The sequence below is a fragment of the Larus michahellis genome, chromosome 3, assembly GCF_964199755.1.
Source record: "Larus michahellis chromosome 3, bLarMic1.1, whole genome shotgun sequence".
Taxonomy (NCBI): domain Eukaryota; kingdom Metazoa; phylum Chordata; class Aves; order Charadriiformes; family Laridae; genus Larus; species Larus michahellis.
In genome coordinates, this window is record NC_133898.1 from 116,682,964 (window position 1) to 116,705,312 (window position 22,349).

Consider the following 22,349-nt stretch of genomic DNA (forward strand, 5'->3'; position numbering starts at 1 on the left):
AAAAGGTTTACGTTTTCCCCCTGGTCCCCCCCCCCCCGCGTCGTTTTAATTTTGGGATGAATTAAGACAAGCCTGGAGCCGGGAGAACGCCTCCCACCCGGTCGCACCGGGAAGCAACCGCTTTTGCTCCCGTAAGTACGGGGAGACCCACGCTGCCCGGAAAAAAAAAAAAAAAACAAAACAAAACACCAAAAAAACCTAAACCACAAAAACCCAACGATTTCTTCATTGAGAAAAAAAAAGCACGCCCGCCTTGAGCTCCGGCGCCAGCGCATGGAATAACGCACCCGGCATCCGCGCCCGGGCGAGGGGCAGGGGGGGTGGACTCTTCTTTTAGAGGCGTTTATTCCATTATTATTATTATTATTATTTATTAATTTGTTATTACATTAAAATTAATTAGTTAACATCTCAACCGCAAGGGCAGGAGAAGCAGGACTTGCTCAGGCAGCCGCGGGGGGGGCGGGGGGGGGACCGCGATCAGCATCACACACTGGTGCGCGGCCGGGTGGGAGCTGCACCCGGACCCCCCCTCCCCCCCCGCCCCGCCCCCGCCTCTATCCCCGGCACAGCTCGGCAGGGCTGCGGAAGGACGGTTCACCTTGTTTACCCCGAACCCGGCTGGCGGCGGAGGGCGGGGGGGGCCGGGGCGGGGCGGGGCGGGCGGCCGGGGCGGGGCGCGGCGCGGTGGGCGGCGGGGCCGGGGCCGGGGCCGGGCCGGGCCGGGGCGGGCGGCGGCGGCGGGGCAGTCAGCCTGCGCGCTGGGCACCGTGCGGGCGTGCGGCGGCCGGCAGCGAGGCACGGAGGCAGCCAGCGTCCCCGCCACGTAAGTAGCTATTAATACGCCCGGGGGGAGACGGTGCCTTGCTGGAGGGGATCCGCGCGGACGGCCCTTCCCTCCCCCTTGTCCTACCCCCCAAGGAAAAAGAAAAAAAAACCCCAAAAACCTCAAACAAAAATTGTTCCCTGCAATATATATATATATGTATTTTAAGCGGTTGCCAGTTTATTCCCCAGCCTTTCGCATATTGCCCCTCCGGTAGGAAGTCAGCCCCCTTCTCCCTGTGCTGCTTTTTCTTTTCCTTTGTGCCTGAACTAGGTTAAAACCGGCGCGAAGGCGGCGAGCACCCCCCCCCCCAAAAAAAAAAAAAAAAAAAATTCCCGCTGGAGGGGAGCGTCCCTCTTCCCTCGCCCCCGCTTGCACTTTTTGTTCCGTCGAGGGCGGCCGCCACCACGGCGGCACCTTCCTTCTCGCCGCCGCGGAGCCCTGCGCGGTGCCCCGCGTTCCGCCGCTCTCCCCCGTGGCCTGCGCGGCTGCTGCCGTCGCTGCGCGGCCGCCCTCATCCTCCGCGCCGGCTCCGTTGAGCCTCCCGCCGCGCCGAGCGCTCTTTTGTCGGCCCGGCCGGCAAGTTAAATGCTCCCTCGCTATTTCGCGGGGCATTTTCCGAGCGCCCCGGGCGCCAGCGGCGAGGCGCACACGCCATCTACAGCCCGGCCGCGGCAGCGCGGCTCTGCCTCGCCGTGAGGGAGGGAGGCAGGGAGAGAGAAAGGACGGTCCCCGCTGCGCGCAGCGCGTTACCTAACCTTTTGTTTTCGCCCGCCGCGCTGCGCGCCCCGCGGGAGCGGCGGCCGCGCCGCTCCGCACCCTGCGCAGCCGCCGCTGCTGCCCCCCCTCCCCTTCCCTCCCTCCCCGGGCTCCGCTGCCCCGCCGCCGTGGGGCTCCGCGCCGCTCCGCGGCCGGCGGGAACAAAGGGCGGCGGGCTGAGCGCTCTCTCCCTGTGCCCAGGACGCGGCGCTGAGGCTGGTCGCCCGCCGCCGCCGCGCTCCCGCCTCCCCCCCACCCCCGCCACACAAAGGCAGCCGCAGCTGGACGGGCGAGGGACCGCGCTCCACGCCAGGGCTCCGGTGCATCGTCTCGGCTGGTCTTCTCCATACTCATGAACATACAAAGGTCAACCCCTATCACGATAGCACGATATGGGAGACCGCGGAATAAAACCCAGGATTTTGAGGAGCTCTCGTCCATACGGTCCATCGAGCCAAGCCAGAGTTTTAGCCCGAATCTAGGCTCGCCGAGCCCGCCGGAGACCCCGAACTTGTCGCATTGCGTTTCTTGCATCGGGAAATACTTATTGTTGGAGCCTCTCGAGGGAGACCACGTTTTCCGAGCCGTACATCTGCACAGTGGCGAGGAGCTGGTTTGCAAGGTAATCCCTCTCCTTCTCCCCCCGGGCTAGCCCGTGTCGCGTGTTGGTTGCCCGTGTCGCAGGAGGGCCGAGCACGGTCGCGTAGCTCAATTATTAAACAGTTGAGAAACAAAAGGCAGGGAGAGGGGATTAAAGGCGCATCCTGTAACTTTTCCCTCTCTCTAGACAATGGCCACGTTATAGCGGTGGCCCGGAGCCAGTTCTGCCTCCTATCCGGGGGATATTATTCTGGAAAGAGCCGTCCTTTTAAGTAGGTCTTAACGTGAGTTCAGATCAGGAGAAAGCCTCATCTTCCCCACTCTCACTTTTCAAAATGGAGTAGGGAATCCCCAGCTAATTTTAAGGTGTTGGGACCTGCTGGCTTCCTCGATTTTTCCAGTCCCTTGTTCTGTGAGTTGGGATGCAGAAGGGGATGGAGAAGCAGGGGGTGGTGGGGGGGGAGAGATTGCTATCATCTTTGTCTTAAAAGTGATTTAAAAAAAAATAAAAATCCATATCTCATTAATCAGCCCATAGCTCCCTCACGGTGGAGGTTGTTTGCAAACAGCATCCTCCCCCATTGCACAACTGAGCAAGAATAAAACCTGCACACCTACGGTTTTTAGAAGAGCAGACAAAATAGCTATCCCACTCTTTGTAGCCTGCCGGCTTTTCTCTGCCTCCTCCCAATTTGCTTCTACAAAGGTGAGCTGTGGGAAAAAGAAACCCACATGCGTGCACGTCTGTGGAGGGATGTTATTCTCTTTTCCGGCTGAGGGAATATTTTCCTTTGTTCCTAAATTGTGATTCTCATTGTCTGTGGTGACCCAGACTTGTGCCCAGCAGACTGAGGCAGTACCCAGTAGTAGTTTTTATAACTACGTAGCAAAATGCAACCTTGCAACACACGCTGCAGTGTTTGTATTGTTCCCAAAACATGGAATTGTGCCATTTGGCTGTCTTGGGCAAATTTCTGATGTTGAACTAACTGCAAAACGGAAAAGTAGACATATTATAGCTTATTTGTATTCCAGGGTTTAAATATAGTATTGCTGACTGTTTCATACTTTCTCACACTTGATTCATAAGAAGTTACGGACTAGACTGTAGCAGGGAAGAGAAATAATTGCTCCTGTTTGCTATTTGTAAAGATTGGAGTTCAGAGGGCGATTTAAATAGGCTTACTGATTGAGTTATAAAACCTGATGTTAAGGCAACCTAGGACTTTGTGTGATTATTTAGGGGAAAAAAGGGCCCGTGACTTTGCAAAGGACTAATATTGCATGCCGAACTGAATGCTTTGTTACTAAACTGAAACAGCACACGAGAATTTCTAGAATGAAAGCCCTGCTCGGTGCAGTAGTACAGTACTGCACTCTAGGACATTGGCATCTTTTCCTGAAATAAACAGATCCCACAAAGCTGCTGCTCTGCATGAAATTACAGGTGAACTTGCACAGCAAGTCGCAGAGCGGGGGCTATGCTCTTCTTTGTTTCCTGTTTGGTTTGCAGGCACTGTTTTGATAACAGTATGAACAGCATAACTGCAGCTCACAAAGGCTGGACTTAATTTTTTTTTTTTTTCCCCTTCCCTTTAAGCTGTATGTTTTTGAGCTGATCCTGACATTTGAATAGTATCAGTTTTTCCATATGTGCGAGGCACTACTTCTAGCTGTGCTCCAAAAATATGATCTTCGCCTGAATTGCCAGTTCGTGAATACGCAGTTGTCAGTCCTGAACTCATCTTAATTTAATGTGTGCTTTAAAATGCCTGCAGTATCATGACTACTATTTGTCAAGTAGCCTTCCGGCTAAGAGACCTGCTGTCTGGTATCTTATTGAAGATGCTCTTAGAGATTGCTTGCAGAAACATTGGTTTGGATAACAGACACATACTGATGATTCTCAAGATTCATTTGGCTGCACCCACTGACTGTACAGATGCCGTTATTTGCTTCAAGGCTCTGTGGCATCCAAACAATGGTAACTTCTCACTTCCAATTCCCAGCGAGAACTAAATCAAACTGCAGCTTATTGGACGTTTGCTGAATTGAGGCCAGGGATCTTAAAAGCTGGGATACAAAGAAGCCCTTTATAAAAGGTATTCTAGACTGTAGCAGTATGATAGCGCTTCCCATCTCCCCCTTTTCAAACGTAGTACTGGTACATATCCAGACCTACTTATTTAACCTAGTCTGAGAACCACAAAATGTAACTCATTTATATTGGGATAATCTGGTTAGGAGAGAATTCTGGAAAGGCTTCCCCCCACCCCCCCATGAGGGTTTGAGCTACACAAATGTTCCTGCTTAAATTTTTGTTTTATAGCAGCCGCTTTGTGGAAGAGCCATTCACTTACAATGTAGTAGTAGTTAGGAGTTTTGAGATCCAAATGTCAATGAATTCTCCTCTGGAATGAATTACACACCAGGGATTTTAGCAACACCCCCTCCCCACCCTCTTTCTGCTTCCCTGGCGCCCTGTGTCACCAGAATGCCTCAGTGCTAATCTACACCCTGTAAAATGTGTTGGATCTGTTTGGCAGTCTGCCTTTAAGGTTGTTTTTGCCTGTGCCGGAGTAGAGCAGCGCAGGTATGGGGTGGGGAGAATGAGGTTTGTGAGGAGGGGGTGTCCCGGTTTCTTGGGGTTTGGGTTCTTTTCTGCGGAAGGATTTTGTTAGGATTGCGCTCCGAAGCATTAAATGAGCCAGGTTTTGAAGCCTCAGGTAAATTTTTATTGAACCGTATCTCTCGCACTCAGTTTTGAAAGCTTTTAAAGCTTCAAAGAAAGCAGGGAGATTTGCTTCTTGGAAAGGATACAAATACCTGCTATTGGAATACAAGTACTAGAATACAAAAAGAAGAAAAACAATTGCAGTTTAAACCAGTTGGTTAGGTACCTGTACCAGTCCTTCATTTTTATGTTCAGTTAGAATGACACACGACTACCTTAAATTCTTTTTACCAAAGTAACAAAACACCCCAGAGTAAGTTACATATTAATAGAATCTTTATGTTGGTGGAAATGCTAATCCCTTGCTTTGTAGTACCTCTGGAGCAGGTATAATTAAAAATAAAAATCATTCCTATCAATACTTTGCTGGTATTTTCTTTTAGCACACTGGCTTCTGTTATTCTCAATGAAGCCTTTCTTCTTCTTGTAATGTGGGCATTTCTCAATTGACTCAAATACTGATTCATTCGTCATCACTAGATTATAGTAACTTTTTTATATTTGGGTTTCCCAGCAGCCTTTTTAATTCTTGCAGCTCATTCATAAGATCAGTGATAACATACTTACTAGTAAAGGGACACTTTGCTTTTAATGGAGCACTTGATTGAAATGCAGAGAGTTCAGGGTGGTTTTGTCTTTGCCTTTTGAAGGATGTTTGTCTGCGCTCCAACAGGCAGGGCTATTTCCCCGGGTTGTCCTTCTGATCTTATAAACAGCCATTGTAAAACCCGAGACTTTGAAAGTGAAAGTGACTTTGCTGTTTGTCGGAGATGAAAGAAAGGCAGGAAGTAAATATGAATAGCGCCAGATGATATTTTAAATCTGAAAATCCTGAAAGCTTTAATGGGTTAATCAAGAGGGAGAGGCGTGTGGATCAGGGTGGATTTAGTATGACAGCTTCTCTCAATGCTAAGCTACAGGCCATATTCTCTATGAGTTTATTTGGATGGAAAACAGAAGATAAACATGTTTCCTTCCGCGTACTGCCCTCATACATCGCTAGTCTTCACAGCTCAATTCAGATTACATTCTAAATTTGATAGGCTATTAGCTAATGAAATGGTTCTTGCTGCAAGTTTTGAAGATGAGCCTTTCCTGTCAAGGTTGCGTGTATCTTCTGTGTGGGGTTGTATGGTCTGTTTTGTCTTGTCCTCGGTGCTGTGAGCTTGTGACATCCTGTTTACATCAGGGCAGCTTCAGCAGCAGCATAAATTGTACTTAGAGATGGTTCTGGTAACAGAATTAGATGTACCGTAACTCCACTGTCCTTTTTGTCACTAACCCTGGCTTTACTGTCATTGTTCCTGCAGGTGTTTGATATTGGCTGCTACCAGGAGTTATTAGCACCATGTTTTTGTCTGCCTGCACATAAAAATATCAACCAAATTACTGAAATAATTCTTGGGGAGACAAAAGCGTATGTGTTCTTTGAAAGGAGCTATGGGGACATGCATTCGTTTGTTCGTACCTGCAAGAAGCTTAAAGAAGAGGAGGCAGCCAAACTCTTCTATCAAATAGCTTCCGCTGTTGCACACTGCCATGATGGTGGACTGGTACTGCGAGATCTCAAGCTGCGAAAGTTTATTTTCAAGGATGAGGAAAGGTAAGAGTCTGCCTTACTCTTTACAGGTGGGGGTGCCTGAGTCAGATATTCAGAGTAACAGGATGCTGTGCCCTTCATTGTCACCGTACCATTCGTTTGTGGCACGTGAGGTGTTAAGCTTTGCTTTCCTCTGCAACTTGTTAATGGGATGGATGTGCCATTTTACCGTCTGGCTTAGGCTTTGGAGTACAGTAAGTATAGAGCGCCATTTGCATCTGTGGCCTCTGCATCTCAACCCAGAGGAGCACCCTCACTTCTGAGGAGGGGACATCTGGAGGAAGGCTCTGCACAGATGTCTGGTGCAAGAGCTCCGCTATCATCGGTGCTGCTGGTGTTAAATGAGTAAAGGAGTAAAAGATCCAGTATGTTAAAGAGGGTTGGGGACTGAAATGGCTCATTCCAGTGAGGAGGCATGAAGAGGACAAACAGCCAAGTGGTTATTGCTGACATGGGATGGAGGGAAGGGCCACTAGTGCTTTGAAGGACTGCCTTGAGGACAGCTTCTTACTTCCCGTGCTAGAAGGGTCTGGAGGCTGCTTCTGAGAGTATTGCGTGGTCACTAATCATACTAAGACTAAAACTGCCTTGATGTGTGGGTGCCTGGTTTTAGTATCAGAGCTGTTGTGGTACTTGGGGAACTACCTTTTTTTTTTTTTTTTTTTTTAATATGACCTCCCTGCACACCCTCCTCTCTCAGTAATGGGGTAATAAATGATTTGGGGAAGGAGTATGGGAAGACAGGGAAAGAAGTAATGCTGGATGCTATAGGTGTACTTTTGAAGTGCTGTTTCTGATGCTGACCCTGTTGCACCTGTGGAAACTTCTTATCTCTTTCCTTGTGGTTACCAGTTTTCATTACGTTGCATCATGTATTTGCTTGCAACTTCCACATAAAGCACCAGAGTAATGAACACTGTCAGATTAATGGCAGGCTTTCACAGAGGGATTAGATGGGAAGATGACCATTACAGAAAAAAATGAAACTAAATGGGGGCAGAGCCTGCCTTTGTGCTTCTTCATGTCTTGGTAGAGGATGGGGAGGTGTTTTTCACTTTTAGTTAAATCCTATAAACTGTCTGAAAGGTTGTTCAAACTGTTGCAGAGTGAAATAGATGTTCTGGAGAGCTTTGTTAGAAATAACCAGTGCATATCAATTCCATTTGGGGCTATTTGGGGAAGTTACAAGCAACAGCCGAGGCACATAAGTTTTCTACAGGCTCAGTAAGTCCATCATCTGAGAAGTAGGAAAAAAAAAAAAAAATATACAATTCAGTCACGAAAAAGAAGTTCCTGGCCTTAAAATAAAAACGACAACCATCTATCCTGTTGAAATATTCGCTACTTAAAATTTATTACAAGCTGAGTTTTGCAAAATAAACTTCTCCTTTTAATCTCTTTACAAACTAAAAAATAAAAGACATATTTTCACTTCTTAATTCAGTTCAGGCAGTTCTCTGCAAAGCAAATAGTTTTTCTCTATTTTTCTGCCATAGTCCAAATGTATATGATTACCTTTTCCACCTCTTCAAATAAAAAAGCCTAAAACGAAACTAGATGAATGTCCATTCAGAGAGAGAGGCAAAGCAGAGAGATGTGAACTGCCCTTTCAGAACTTTTACTTGGAGTTTAATAATTAAACATCATTATAGCACCTTTGATGCAGATAAGAAGCAAACCTGTACAAAATAGTTGAGGGAGGGATTGTATTCTGTGGTAGCGGATAATGCTCTAATGTTAAAAGGGGTAATTTTTTTTTTTTCCTGGGGATGTGTGTAAACTTGTGTGGTTTTGTATGAAGGACGGGACTCGGAGAAGCCCTGGGGCTCACCCTCGCTTTCCGCTCTCAGCGAAGGCAGCGTGAGCTGAGGGCCGTGCAGCGGGTGCAGACGTGGGGAATACTTTTGAACTCCTACCCTGCCGCTTACGAGGAACCGAATGCAACGCGAGGCACAGGGCCAAATCCTTCAGCCACCCAAGAAGAGTGGCGCGTACTATAATAGCAGTGTTTGCTTTTATGGATGTTTTTAACGTAACTGGAGTCTGCAAAATCACGCAGTTACTCACTTTTGAACAGTGTCTTCTAATTATACAATAATTCACTTGAAAGGTCAAATGCGACTTGCTGGTTATTTTGAAGATAATCATAATGTGGTTTTCTTCTGGATGTAATGTTGATTTGTAAGCAGAGAGGTATTGTAATCCTTTCTCTGCTAAATAAACAGAGATAGCGTGAGATAGAAATAAACCCAAACAGCGACTGTCTTTTTTTCACATGCTCTGATCGTCAGACTGTAATCAGTCATCACTTTCAATCTGCTGCTATATTTAGGCAGAAAAATCTTCCTGGTCCTTCCGGGTTCAGGGAGGTGTTTGTCGGGTTGACGGAGGTGTTTGTGTGTTGCTCGCTCCCCTCCGAGCTCGCCTTTCCCCGGGGCTGCTGGTGCTGGGTGCCCAGCAGCCTGCCTCTCCCGACCTGCCGTCGGCCCTGGTGCCTGAGAGTCGGATTCTGCACGATCTATTGCTCTTTGATACCTGTAATGAACCAGGGAGGAAGAAAAGAGGTGATAAAGATGTTTTGAGACATGTGGGTGAACGCCGCTGCTGCGTGCTGCCTGTTCTTCAGTGGAGCTCTTTCTCAGTAGTTCTTTTCAGAACTATTTCTTCAAGTCTGTTTTTTCTGCAGTTCACCTTTAGTACCTACTGCTTTGAAACTTTCTCGAAGACTCTCACAGCTTTTATTTCGGTAGAAGAAAAGATGGGAAATCCAGCACGCAGGCAACACATGAATGGAAAACTCGCTGCTTTTATTTTTTTATTTTTTTTTTAGGATGATACTTGTCTGCTCTTAGCTGAGAGCTGCCAGACTGGGGGAGCCAGAGAGAATGTGAAGGATATATGGAAGCAGTTCCATTCCTTTAAAAAAGAAAATAAATTAAAGCATTTCTTAGTACCTACTCCTTCCATTGATGCTAATGATAGAAAGTTCAATATGAAATCGGAGCTCCTGGAGTTTTGCGGACTTGTACATACAGCATTGTAACTCTTTCCACCTCATTCCTGTTATCTAAATTACAGCTGGAATTTGCAAAGATTCAGGCTCCTGATCTAGCAGCATCATGAATGCTGTTTGTTCCTCCTGATGTCACTGCTAGGAATGCATGTTATTTGGATGTTGCAAATTGCAGTGCCTTGTGATGTCTGTAATGAACTGGGAAGTAAGAAGGTGGAAAAAAGTGATGTTGGAGGCTGGTGGTGCTGAGTGTTTTATAGGGGTCCTAACTTTACTAGTGATGTTCCCCTGATGTGCTAAATCAAAGGTAGATTGTGATGGCACGTTACGTCTTACTATTGCATGTGTGTAAATACATCAGGGTTTAAAATGAAATCCAGAATTCCACAATGTGGAAACAAACAAAACCAATTCGTTTGTGTTCCAAGGTACTTCATCTATAGCTGCTTTTAATCTTGAACTGCAGAAATTTTGAAGATTTGGTAAATTACATTCCATGAAAATGATGTGTGCTCTACGTTTTTTTAATGGTAGGTTTGTGTTTTGGGATTTTTTTTGTATAAAAGAAGTTTGGGGGAGTTGTGTTTTTGGGGAGAGGTGTGTCTGTGGTTCCATTTGTAAACTATAGATGAAATAGGCGGTCTTGCAGTATTGAAATTTCAGAGTTAAGCTCCTTAAACCTGCAGCTGGTCTTGATGAAGCAGAACTTCTAAGACATTACAGCATGGCTGGAAATGTTTTGTAAGACTGGGTTAGCAAGCAGCAGCACATCCATTAAATGAGGGCAGTGACTTTCAGAGCACTGAAAATACGGAAAACAACACTGACTTGCCATGCTGTGTCTCGCCAGACTTTTCAAGAGTCTTATAGGTACTTTCTATATTTTAAAAATTGGGTCCTTAAACTTGGAAATAAAAATTGAATCCAAAACAGTAGAGATGAGCTAAGATAAGACATGTGGGTTTATGTGTTTTCTGCTTCTTGCGTGTTGATCACTTTTTCTTGTCCTGGATGCTAAACCAAGTCAACGTTGATGTTTGTGGGGCTCTTACTTTTGATTATTTTTGCTGTGTTCGTGTCATAGTACTTACAGTTTTCCTTGTACAGCCTGTCCTTGTAGAAGGCCCTTGGCCAGAGTGACTGTGCCCTTCTAGCTGGTGTCCCATAATGATGTTGCAGAATGGGTAGGGTGTTTTGGGTTGTGCTCAGAATAGCGTTCTGCACTGTATCTAGCTAATAAAGTTGTTCATCAGTCTGATGTATAGCAGATGCTTTAAGAAAGAGCCACCTCAAAGATCTCAGAATTAAATCAAGCATTTCAACATCGGTTGTTCCAATGGTTTTCTTAATACAAGAACATTTCTGCTGTCAAGGAATTACTAATTTCTTTAGTGCGTTTTTAAGCCTTTAATTATATTAAAATATTAGCTGTCGTAATATTTGAAGCTTAAAGACCTTGTACATTCATCATACTTGTTGAAGGGAAAATTAAAATAATTTTGGTATTTAGATATTGTAATTTTCCTGTATTCTTTGAGTAAATATGAGAAATGGTAGGCAGGTGGGATCCAATAAAAATAAATAGAATTTGACACTTTTTGCTTTGTGCCAGGGTAATGCAGCCAGTACAATACACTAATTTAGAAAGCCTGTGTTAGCATAACATATTTATTTGGTATTCTTAGAATGGTTTTTTTTTGTTTTTTTTTCCTCTAGAATTTCTCAGCTTTGAGTGGATGATGCTTTAAGGTGACGTAGTTACGCTGCTTGCAATCCTAGTGGTACAAACCTGATCCCACGAAAAATACAGAATGTATATACTGACTTTTTTCCAATTAGACTGTTAATTTATAGTTTGTAGTAAGTTTCATCCCCAGCGTTTGTCAAAGTGTAATGTGGTCAAATGCTCTTTCCCCTGTGGTGTTGGACCTTGCTGTTCTACTATATGATTCAGTAGAGGATAGGTAAGTTAATGCTTTCCCCAAGTCCTAGAAAGGGAGTCCTCAAGTGAAAGAAAATTAAACAAAACAGGAGTGCTCTTTAAACAGCAAAAGATTTAGAAACAAAACCAGTCGTCATCTGTTTTGTCATTGAAGCACCTCACTTTACCCCGAATGGGGCCACAGGACCAGAGAATCATAGGTCAGATATCAACCCAGAAATTATTATTATTATACATCTTCCTAGAATATGGGGAGGAAGGCGAATTTCTTCACAGGCACCAAATCTCTGCTGTCAAACTTTGGATAGAGGATGAAACGGTTGCACAACTGTTCTCTGCAGAAGGGTTCGTGCTCCCCTTTGCCTTTATGTGGTTTGGTTACTAAGCCTCTGTTTTCTCCCGGCATTCCTGAGAGCACCACACGCTGGATTTGTTGGGTATGCAGCACCTTTCCCAGCGGGTCTCTGGAGGCTATCTGCAGATGTGGAACATCACACCAGCCCTGTGAAGTGCTTAAATCTCCCGAGGGCATAGATTGTCACAGAGGTTAAGTGCTGTGCCTAAGGTCATAAATGAAAGCAAAACCCAGGAAGAAGTTGGCTGATGGCTAGCCCTGGGATGAGGATGGGAGTTACAGTGGACCTTGAGTCAGCTCAAGACCCTTTAACGAGACCATGAGTGGTGAGAGCCTTTGCTGTAGCACCCAACTCTGGAGCTTGCAGCAGGTTTTGTCCTTGGACTCTGTTATTTTTAGGTATTTGGCTCATAGCAGGACACGTATCTTTCCTTCTTCACCCTTCCTTCAGTCTTGCCCCTTTGCAGCCTCCTGCACTAGCTCTGCTAATGGGTGGTGTGGAGGTGCAGCCCCGTGCCATGCTTGGAGCAGGAGGGGAACCCTGCTTGGGGGCCTGCCTATAGGCTGGGCTGGACAGGTTGTCCCCATGTCTGGCCAACCTGGCCGCGCTGTATGACTTTGAGAGGTGCTTCTGTCGGAACGCTGTGTTACACGTTGGCTGTAATGCCAGATGTAGTTGTCTTGGTTGGGTGCCTGTCACAAGATGCCCGTCATGGGATTGATCTCTCCGATGATGGGTGCTTTGCAGTCACTGATAGTAGATGTCTCCTGAGACATCTTGCATTAAGAGGTCAACAGCTGGTTGTTTTGAAGACTTGAAAAGCTGTATGATAGACTCAGTGCAAAATACTCCTGGTTGACTTTTCAGGGGACTGAGGACATCTGCAGACATCTGTGCTGAGGGTGAGGAGGGGAGGCAGGGAGCCCAGCTAGTGGCAGCTGCAGTGGACTGTCATGGTGAAATTCTTCTGCTGCCTCTTCTTGTAATTGTCCTTATTATCACACTGTGAGATTACTTCAGGCTTGGGAGGGAGAGGAAAGACGGAGATTGTAAACAGGAGCCAACCTGGGGCGTATTTAGTCTTAAGCACCTGCTTTTTGGTAGATGTATATTGCTTGGAGACAGGTTTTACAGCCGTCTAAGCAAAAGGTTTCCAGCGGCGTTGTGAAATAATGGGCCTGCTTTGTCCTAGAGGTGCTGAGCACCCACTTGCAGGCTCAGAAAATGTAGGGCTTTTTTCACAACGTGCAGTTATGTTAACAAAATACAGTTTTGGTCTCCTTTCCCTGTGGAGCTTCACCATGCGTTGTATGAAAAGACCTAGAAAAGATGGTGAACACAGCATACAGTTGACAGCAGAGCCTTTTAAAACTCTGACCTTCACTGATCTTCACTGAGAAGATAAGAGAGAGGTGAAGTAGCTGCCGTGAGCCAGATGCTTATCAAATAATGGACTCCTCACAGTGTTGCAAACTGAGCCCCTCTGTGGAAGGGTCTGCCTTGGATTTCGGAGCCTGCACCCCAACATACATATCGCTACCGACCTACCTTCTTTTTGGGGAACGAAGTACATAGCGTAAAGGATGGGCTCTTCCCTGCCAGTCCTATTTGAGTGGTGTAAAGCTGAGGTCTTTGGGGCCCCAGTCCTTCCTGGAGGTGTGCGAGGACGTGGTCTCAGAGCATTTGTTGAAGTGGAAGCCTGCAGAAAAAAAGCCAAAGCTTCAAACAAGTTAAAAGTCCTAAGTTTGCTGGGTGCGGGGCAGGGCTGAGCGTGCCGGTAGCATCCCTTCAGAGGAAGGGTGGGGGATGTGTAATTTTTTAGAGGCTTCCTCATTCTGCGGAAGTACCAGTGAAGGAATCTTCCCTTAGGAACAAGGTTCATCCTGTAAACCTGTACTGCCTGCAAGTCCCAGTTGTCTTTCGAAACATATGCTTGAGCCTGTTTCATTATGCAAGAGACTGTTTGTCTGACAGCCTTTGTGCAGGTTTGGTTGTTTTTTTCCCCCCTTCCCGAAGTTGCGTAGGATGTTGTGCGGTGAACTCCCAGGCCGTGTGCTGTTACGCACTGGAAGGGATCTTGCGGTGAAAGGAGCAGGATTTAAATTGATGGCATAACATTTCCCCTCTGATCCCGCGTGCCTTGCCGCCCCCGGAGGAGATCGGGTAGTTCTGAGTTCAGAACAAGTCTTTGCACCAAGCCGCAAATCATCTGCGCGGGGTTTCGTTAGCCGCCTTCCCCATCTTGCCGTCTCTGTGACGGCAGCCTGCTTCTGCATTATTTAGGAGAGATTCCCGTAGCTAAAAAAAAAAAATCAGTTAGCAAAAGATAACTGTTTCCAATGTCGAGCTTCCCTTTTATTCCCCACCCTGCCTTGTGACTCTTAATTGCATTCGTGCTCGTCTCGTCTTTATGATGGGGTGCTATGAGCTGACCTTGATTAAATGACCTGTAAATTATTGGCCACACAGGAGCAATCCCTGATCTACTGGGCAGTTGATGGCTTGAGTGCCTCTACCTTGGGAAAGGCTTTCCTGGCCTCAGTCAAGAGTAATGTTGAAATACGAGATAGGATTGCTTGGGTGCCTTCACTTTTTATGTGTAGACTAATTTAGGGGGGAATATTGTGAGGCACCTGTTCCCTTCAGAAGTTGCCATTTCATATTTACCTGCAGTCATATTAATAAAATGTCAGTTCGGATGGCCGTGATGGTTGTTTTCTGATCTCTGGAGGCATGAGGCCGCTATATAGAAACTGTAAATCTGCATCATCTGATTTTGACCCAGCCTGAATAGCAAGCGGATGGTGTACCTGGCGTGTCTGAAGCAAGATGGCTCCTTCTGTCTTCTCCCCAAACAGCTGATCACACTGTCATCTGGGGGATGATGCTGGACTGAAACGGTGGGTCTGGTCTGCAGTTAGTGTTCCCCAAACAGTAACAGCAGCTGAGCTGTGGTTCAGGTGTTATTTCCCATGCAGATGGCTTCGGGGGCAGCCTAGAAGCAACTGCTGTTGTTGATTCAGGCATGGACTCCTTTACTATGGACTGTTTATTCATTGCAGTGGAGATATTTTCCTCTGAAACACTCAGACTTTCAGTCAGTGTTTCTGCTTTAAATGTTCCGGATTTTTTTTTTTTTTGTCCTGCTTTATGAGATTAGAGCCCTCTGAATAATTCCACGGATTTTGGTATGGAAATTGTGTTTGCTTTTGGAGAGCAAGTGTGAATGCCGGGTTCTTACAGCCCTGGCTTCAGTGTCAAAAGGCAGGATAGCTGTTTGCCAGTAGCCCCTCAGCTCTGCGGGGAGGAATAACGCGAATCACTCTCAAAAAAGTGTAGGATGTGCAACAAAACCGTCTGCCAGAGATGGGTGCTAACTCAGGAGGTTGCATTGAAGAATCTTCTGGAAGACACTGAATTGATTAGGTTTTGTTACATTGCTGAAGAGCAAAGTCTGAATGCAGTCAAGTAATGAATGGCATATTGATAAGAAATTCAGAGTGGTATTGTTTTTCATGGGTTTCCCTGACGGTTTCTATGGGGACAAAGACGCATTTCCCGTCTGAGTGCTGCTGCTGCCCTCTGATTGCACTTCTGTGGTTTCATTCACCAGTAATGGGAAAGCATTCATAGGCAGAATAGCTTCCCCTTTTTAAATAGCCATGATTCAGGGTTGTATTTTTTTTTTTTTTAATGCATTAGGCTAATGCAGTGTTTTATCAATGATCTGATAGATGCATAATGCTCTTTTTCCAAGTCCTTATTCAGGGTCTGCATTAAAACTTGAAATTATGTACTGTAATTACGTAAGCCTTGACAAAAGTCTTTGTTGCCCTACAGTATGTCTACAAAGTGATTCTCATCCGGCTTGGCAGTAGTTTACATTTGAACTTTAGGGATTAATTTTGTTGCAACCATTTGAATGGTCGAACTCAAAGGCTGATGCTTTTGGAAAACTTTTTTTCTCCTGTGGGGGTCCTTAGTTGACTGATACGAGTTAATTATTTAGAGAATGAAAGGTTTTTAGGAATGTGATTTTTTTTAAAAAAAAAAAAGATAATTATTTCTGCTTGTCCTTTTTCTGCTCTGAAATGATCCTTTTTTGGCTCTGAAATGGGAGGCGCTTCAAAGCTGATTGTGATTTCACGTGTCAGTGTTTGGTTTTGAGTCAGTCCCTTGCCTGCCAAGTGCCGAATTTAGGGTTGTCCGGTTACTCTGCAATTGGATGCGCTCCCCACCCTTTGCTGTGGGGGTTCTGTATTCTCAGAAACTACTTGCAGTTTTGAGGGTCTGTTTGTTGTTGTTGGCTTTTATTCTTTTTCCTGGATACTTGATTTCAGTGTTTCCTCTGAGAGGGAGTGTGGGGGAGAGAGAGATTGCTTCTCATCCAGGGTGTCTCTGCATTTCTGTGTATTTAGACTCCCCTCTTTCCTGTTCCTCTCCACCTTCCCCCCCAAAAAATAAGCTCTCTGGCTTGCAGAAAACAGCTGATTTAGGCATTGTTTGAAATGTGGAGGAAGGGAAGGCCCGCCAGAGCTGACAGCTGTTCCTCGCAGAGATGGGGTGCTGTGTGCTGGGAAATAGCAACTCCTGAGCCAGGCTGCTCCTTTTTGATTGCCTGAAAAAACCGTGAAATGACTGTAAAAAGGGGGAGCAAGACTTGCCGCTTACACCCGCGTATTACCCACCTGTAGTCTGATTACAGGTTGTATTCTGTATGCGAGGATGAGGTACGGAAACTCATCCCTCACTGGTGCGAACAGGCTGGAGTGTGTCCCCCCCAGCCCTGGCGCTGTCTGCGGCGAGGGTGGAAAACCTGCGCTGCGCCGTCGTCTTCTGCAAAGGCACCCAGCGACGCGAAGGAAAATGGGAACATCAGAGTTGCTTCCGGTGGTGATGGGGAGGGGGCAGAAAGTCCCCTTGAGGCCGTGTACCTGGCAGTGTGCGCTGGGGGGATGCAGCTCCCGCCGTCTGCGAGGGAAGCGCGTGCTGGTCCGGTGCCAACCACCTGGTTGCGGAGGAGCCATTTCTTCGCTCGTACCTTCTACTCGAGGGTGTTACTGGTTATGGGTTTGGGAGCTAGCAAGGAGGAGGACTGAAGGTTGTGGTTTTGTTGAATTTGGGACCTTTTGTTTCCTCAAAGCCTGTCGGCTCAGCAGGATGAGAAACCTGGTTGGAGTGTTTGCTTCACTTGGCCACAGCGCACGGAGGAGCAGGCAGATAAGGGCCAGCTGTTGTTCCTCTGCTTGCGTCAACAAAACCCGCGGAGGGCTGCGGGCTGCAGCACCTTGCAAGAAAAGCAAGGTGGGGATAACAGCTTTTGTATGCTGCTTCTGTTTTGTTATCAAGAAATGATTTCTCCTGTTGGAGAAAGAGATGAGGTTTGTTGTTTTTTTTTTGACACACCTTGCAGGCTGTTCTTTCTGGTTTTGTACCGCGTCTATCCTAGAAAATAAGAGATTAGGGAATTCCTGGTAATTTTCTGCAAAATAAAAGCTTCTCAGTGAACTGTTTGTCTAAATTCTTTGGCAACTCTCGTAAATGTAAAATAGGGTGGGAGAGTAAGCAGCGTTTCCCTGTGCTGTTGACACTGGGATGGCAGGAGAGCGTGTGGGGGGCGAATTCCCTCCTGTAAGTTGTTTATAAATAGCGTGCTCTGCCCCGCTCCCTGTGCGTGTGTGTGTTCCGCTCCTGGTAGCGGGAGCGAGTCGATGCTTTCCTGTCTGGCAATTCAGTGACTTAATGCATGTTTGAGTAGCTGGCCTCACCGTTTTATTGCTACGCATAATTTTCTATGGAAAAACTGAGGTGGGCAATGCAAATGGAACCTCGACTCATGTCCCTGCCTTCCCTTTCATTTCCTCCTCGCTGTTCTCTGCCCTCCTTGGTGTGTTTTCTTTCTCTGGGCGTTTCTCCTCTTCCTCTGCTGTGCAGGTGCAGGAACACGTCGAAGCTGAGCATTGGGAAAGGACTCTCCTGTAGCCAGTCTCCGGTGTTGGACCCTCTGAACTGTGTACAGAGGGAAATTGCTGTGGTCTTGATAATTGTAGTTAAGTTTCTCCTCGCAGACAACTTCCTGTGTGAGGTGTTGCTGCTGTAAAGTATTGTTTGAGTGCTAATGAGGGGGTTGTCCCTCACCAGGAGAAGTGCCGTTAGGCTGGCAATGGGTAATTAATCAGGAAGCAGGTGTGTTGCGCAAAACCCATCAGCATCCGCACTGGAGGAGAAAACACTGGCCTGTTTGAGGAGGGAAGGAGCTGCCTTGGCACACGGTGCTCGGGAGCCAGGTATTCTGAATCCTGTGTTTATGACTTCCTGATTCGAGGCACATTGCCAAAGGGGCTTTCACCTCTGCTAGTAAACGTCTCTAGCTGTTGAAAAGGTCCAAGTGTCATTATGAGAGTTTATGGCACAGTTGCCTCTGGAGTGCTCCATGGAGTAAAATGCTCTTCTGTTGGTTCAGAGAAGATAGTGCTGAGCTGCCCTGGAACCAAGTCTAAGCCAAAGCTGGCCCAGCTGTCTTTTGCAACTCAAGCCCAAGCAATGTTGTCTTCGGAAAACATTTAGGGAACAGGGCTCTCCTTGTCTGTTTTAATAGCTGTTAAATGATGTGCTTTAGTCAAGAGGTGCGAGTTGTGCTTTCTGGGATGAAGTTCAGTCCCTGCCTGTGAATGTCTGTGGTATGGGAACATGGCCATAACACAGGGCTAAGAGTCATCATACAGACCGGTGAGGTTGAGGGACGAGGACGGTAATACCCCAAGTTGAGTTATGATCCCGAGTTGTTGAAAAGAAAACCTGCACTACTGCAGGGTCACTCTTCCATCCAGATGCACTGGATGAGTCCTGTTGCATCGTACTGATTCTGCTCGCAAAGCCAGCCATTGCTGGCGAACAGTCTAAAGGGTAATTGGTAATCCTTTTGGATGCCTTTAGCAGGGACAGATTTTTAAATATAGTTACAGACAGTAGCAGTGAGAACTAAAAGGAAAGAAAGGTTATGTTCATCTAGTGCTATGACAAGCGAGTTTGGCGTATTTTTTTCTGTTCCTGTGTGATACCCATAAGGGAAGAAAATTCTCTTGCAGAGATAATTACTGCGGCACAATAACAAGTTTACAGTGTTTTGCAGGCAGGAGGAGTTGGCAGTCTGGATAAGGCATCCCCGTCATCTCTCTAAGCCCTTTGCTAGCCTCTGTGTTCATTCCAGTGTGAGGAGCTCCTCTGGTTCAGCTGGGTAGATAAGCTTGTTATTAATCTTGGCATTCAGCTCACCTGATCTCCCTTTGCCCAAAGGTCTGTTTAGGAAGACTGAAATCTGTTAAATTTGCTCTTCCTTAATTCTGGGATAAAGAAAAGTGTTGGTTGGTCAGGGGGATTGTTTAGGATCATAGTGACGATCTTATTGCTGTTGAACCTTGTGGAATTACAGGTGCAAGTAGCTGCGTACCAGTATGAAGGTGTCAAAATAAGCTTGTCTAGTTAGGACTAGACTTGTATGTGGACATGCATCCTACACAGGTACATTAGAGTGCAGCCGACAGAAATAATCTTGAGGCTTATGTCTCTGGAAATCACATCTATGTAAAATTGACCAAAACCATGAATATGGAAACTACTTTCATCTTTTTAAGACCTTACTAATGAGTTTACTGGACATAACTGTTCAAAACCTTGTAGCTGTGTGTGCGGCAATATTCCGTATAGGTCTGGTAATATCTCTAAGCAGTATAGAAGAGACAGTATCAATTAGCTGTAGCAAGTGCTGTGAGTGGGATACTAAACTGATACACTTCTGTGGTTGTTGAATTTGTGGAGTATTACTGTTATAACCATGCATTTGTAACAGTCTGGAACTTGTGTTTTGATGTTTGCTTACCTTGATGGCTTTGTTCTTTTTGCCCACAGGACTAGAGTGAAATTGGAAAGCCTAGAAGATGCTTATATTTTAAGAGGAAATGATGACTCTCTTTCTGATAAGCATGGATGCCCAGCCTATGTGAGTCCAGAGATCTTGAACACAAATGGCAGCTACTCTGGCAAAGCAGCGGACGTATGGAGTCTAGGTGTCATGCTTTATACCATGCTAGTTGGACGCTATCCTTTCCATGACATTGAGCCTAGTTCCCTCTTCAGCAAGATCCGTCGTGGGCAGTTTAACATTCCAGAAACTCTATCCCCCAAGGCAAAATGCCTCATACGTAGCATACTGCGTCGGGAGCCATCGGAAAGGCTGACTTCACAGGAAATTCTGGACCATCCATGGTTTTCTACAGATTTTAATGTATCGAATTCAGGATATGGTGCTAAGGAAGTATCAGATCAGCTGGTGCCTGATGTCAACATGGAAGAAGACTTGGACCCATTCTTTAACTGAGCACAAAGACTGGTGTTCAGAAGGTACACAACCTGGAGATGGACACATGAAGGAGCCCTTCCTGACCGTGTTAAATCACATCCTGCATCAGCCTAGCTTGGTAGCAAAAGACACTCTGAGGTCCTCGGATTGAGAAGGAACCTCCACAAGGAGCTAATATAACAAATGTAGCATGGGGACAGATTGGGGGGGCGGGGGGAGCTTGCTATCAGGTTAGATTGATTTGGAGGAGAAAAGGCAGCATGGAGCAATTGTAGCTTCTCACCTTTTTGGAGCCAAGGAGACTGCACATGCCAATTCTGGTGCAGCTGTATCACTCCTGTTTCTGTTCCATTAAAAATAGTGGTAACTCACGACAAATAGAAACTTTTTTGCCTCAGCTCACATCTTGGCATCGCACTGTTAGATATTTAACTTCAGCCATTATTCAGGGAAAGTACAATTGGCTAACATTTTTTTTTTTTTTAATCGGATGTCTAATAATTAATGGGATTAATTTAAGAAAAAAAATTAGGTGCACAAAGACGGACATGAAAAGTGGGTGCTAAAAACAAACAAAATTTCAGTTCATGTCTCTTGATAGCTATTTTCAACTCATTTCTTCTAAATAAACTACTTAATATTCTTGTCAGGAAATGACATTTTAATGCTTTGTTCCCTTAAGGGGAAGTAACTGTCATTTAACAAGCTGTTCTGTTTTGTGTCAAATGGTTTGTTGCAGGAAGCTATTATAACTCGAACTTCCAGATGCATTACTGCTATAATAGGGGGAAAAAAAAGAAGAAAACTATATAATTTTTTTTTTTAAAGATATGAGATACTGGCTTCCATATCTGCCATGCTGCACGTATATGACTAGAGAGGGCAGAAAGCCCTTGGTCGTGTCTTTATCTGAGAACCTATCTCTTCTTTAACTGACTGGCCCACGTGTAAATAGAGGGCTCTTTATTATTGAAGAAGAGTATTGTGGGGTTTTTTTCCTTTGAATTCCTCTCAACTTGGGAAAAGAATTGTTTGGGTTTGATTTTTGTTTATGTCCAGAATAAGAAATAAGAGGGTATTGATAAGCTGAACATTTATATTACAGATATTCCTCTTGAAACATACACAGTAATATGCACCTTTTGTATTGTCAAGACTTATTCTATTTATTGAAGAAAATGTCACAGTAGTGATGTATTAAGCCAGTACTTCAATTACGGGTTGACTTGGGATGACATGTTACATGCTGTAGTTAACACACTTCTTTTCTGTTCAGGTATTTCTGTCCCTAAATAACTTTTTATTTAGCTTTTTTTTTTTCTAGATAGCTTTATTTGATTTAGACTGGCAAATGTTTTTATTACTGCTTTTATATTGCTGTATGATATTGAAATCTCTTGGCATAAATATTTGTGTTTCCAGTACCTCAGTTGTTCTGATATTACTGCCTGTATACGTTTTGTGAAGTGGTCATGTTTTTTGGGTAGGTACATGTGGACTCTGTAGTATGTAAATGTTACTTGAATTTGTGCTTAATTATAGTATGTGGCATGTGCGTACAGCTACTTGGCATTTGACGTATGGATGCTATTTGCCTGCCTTGCAGGAAAGTTATGGTCCCACTCTCAAGAGGATGTTTCACAGTTCTTTATCAAGAGACAAAGCTAGCTGCAGCTGACCTGCCTTGGTTCTATTTTGGTAACTAAGAATATAAAGGAGTAATGTTTTTACACTCTGAAGATGGTGCTGTGTCAAGAAGGACTTTTTTTTTATTTTATAAGTACCTTATAGGAGGAAAGATTGGTGATGTGCATGGTGGGGTTTTACTGCCTCTGGTGCTTTGTCATGTATTTGGTTTAATGTTTTTGTCCTAATCTCTTCAATAAATAAAATTGTGCATATTTAACTAAACTTCAGTGGTGAACAGCGTTCTTACTGAGTGTCTGAGGTGCTGCAGGAGTTTGCCCCGTTAGGATCATTTAGCTGGTATTTTTTGTGCTGCTAACAAGCTCTTGCCAGACCTGTGAGCTGAGAAAGCTTAGCACTTATATTTACAAGGTAACGCTGTAAGCCTTTTCATCAAAAATTTTACTGTTTGCTATGAATTAAACTGGCTTTTATTTTCTTTTGGCTTGTCCCTACCTCTCAGCAAATCCGTTT

At 45.4% G+C, this 22,349-nt stretch overlaps 1 protein-coding gene across 1 annotated transcript; it reads left to right on the forward strand.

Moving 5' to 3' along the window:
• The first annotated feature begins 711 nt into the window (after window positions 1-711).
• On the forward strand, window positions 712-22,094 carry TRIB2 (tribbles pseudokinase 2). The gene is made up of 4 exons (XM_074581877.1): window positions 712-826; window positions 1,787-2,207; window positions 6,230-6,522; window positions 19,739-22,094. The coding sequence occupies exons 2-4, from the start codon at window positions 1,938-1,940 to the stop codon at window positions 20,205-20,207; spliced, it is 1,032 nt and encodes a 343-aa protein (XP_074437978.1). The 5' UTR covers window positions 712-826; window positions 1,787-1,937; the 3' UTR covers window positions 20,208-22,094.
• The last annotated feature ends 255 nt before the right edge of the window (window positions 22,095-22,349 follow it).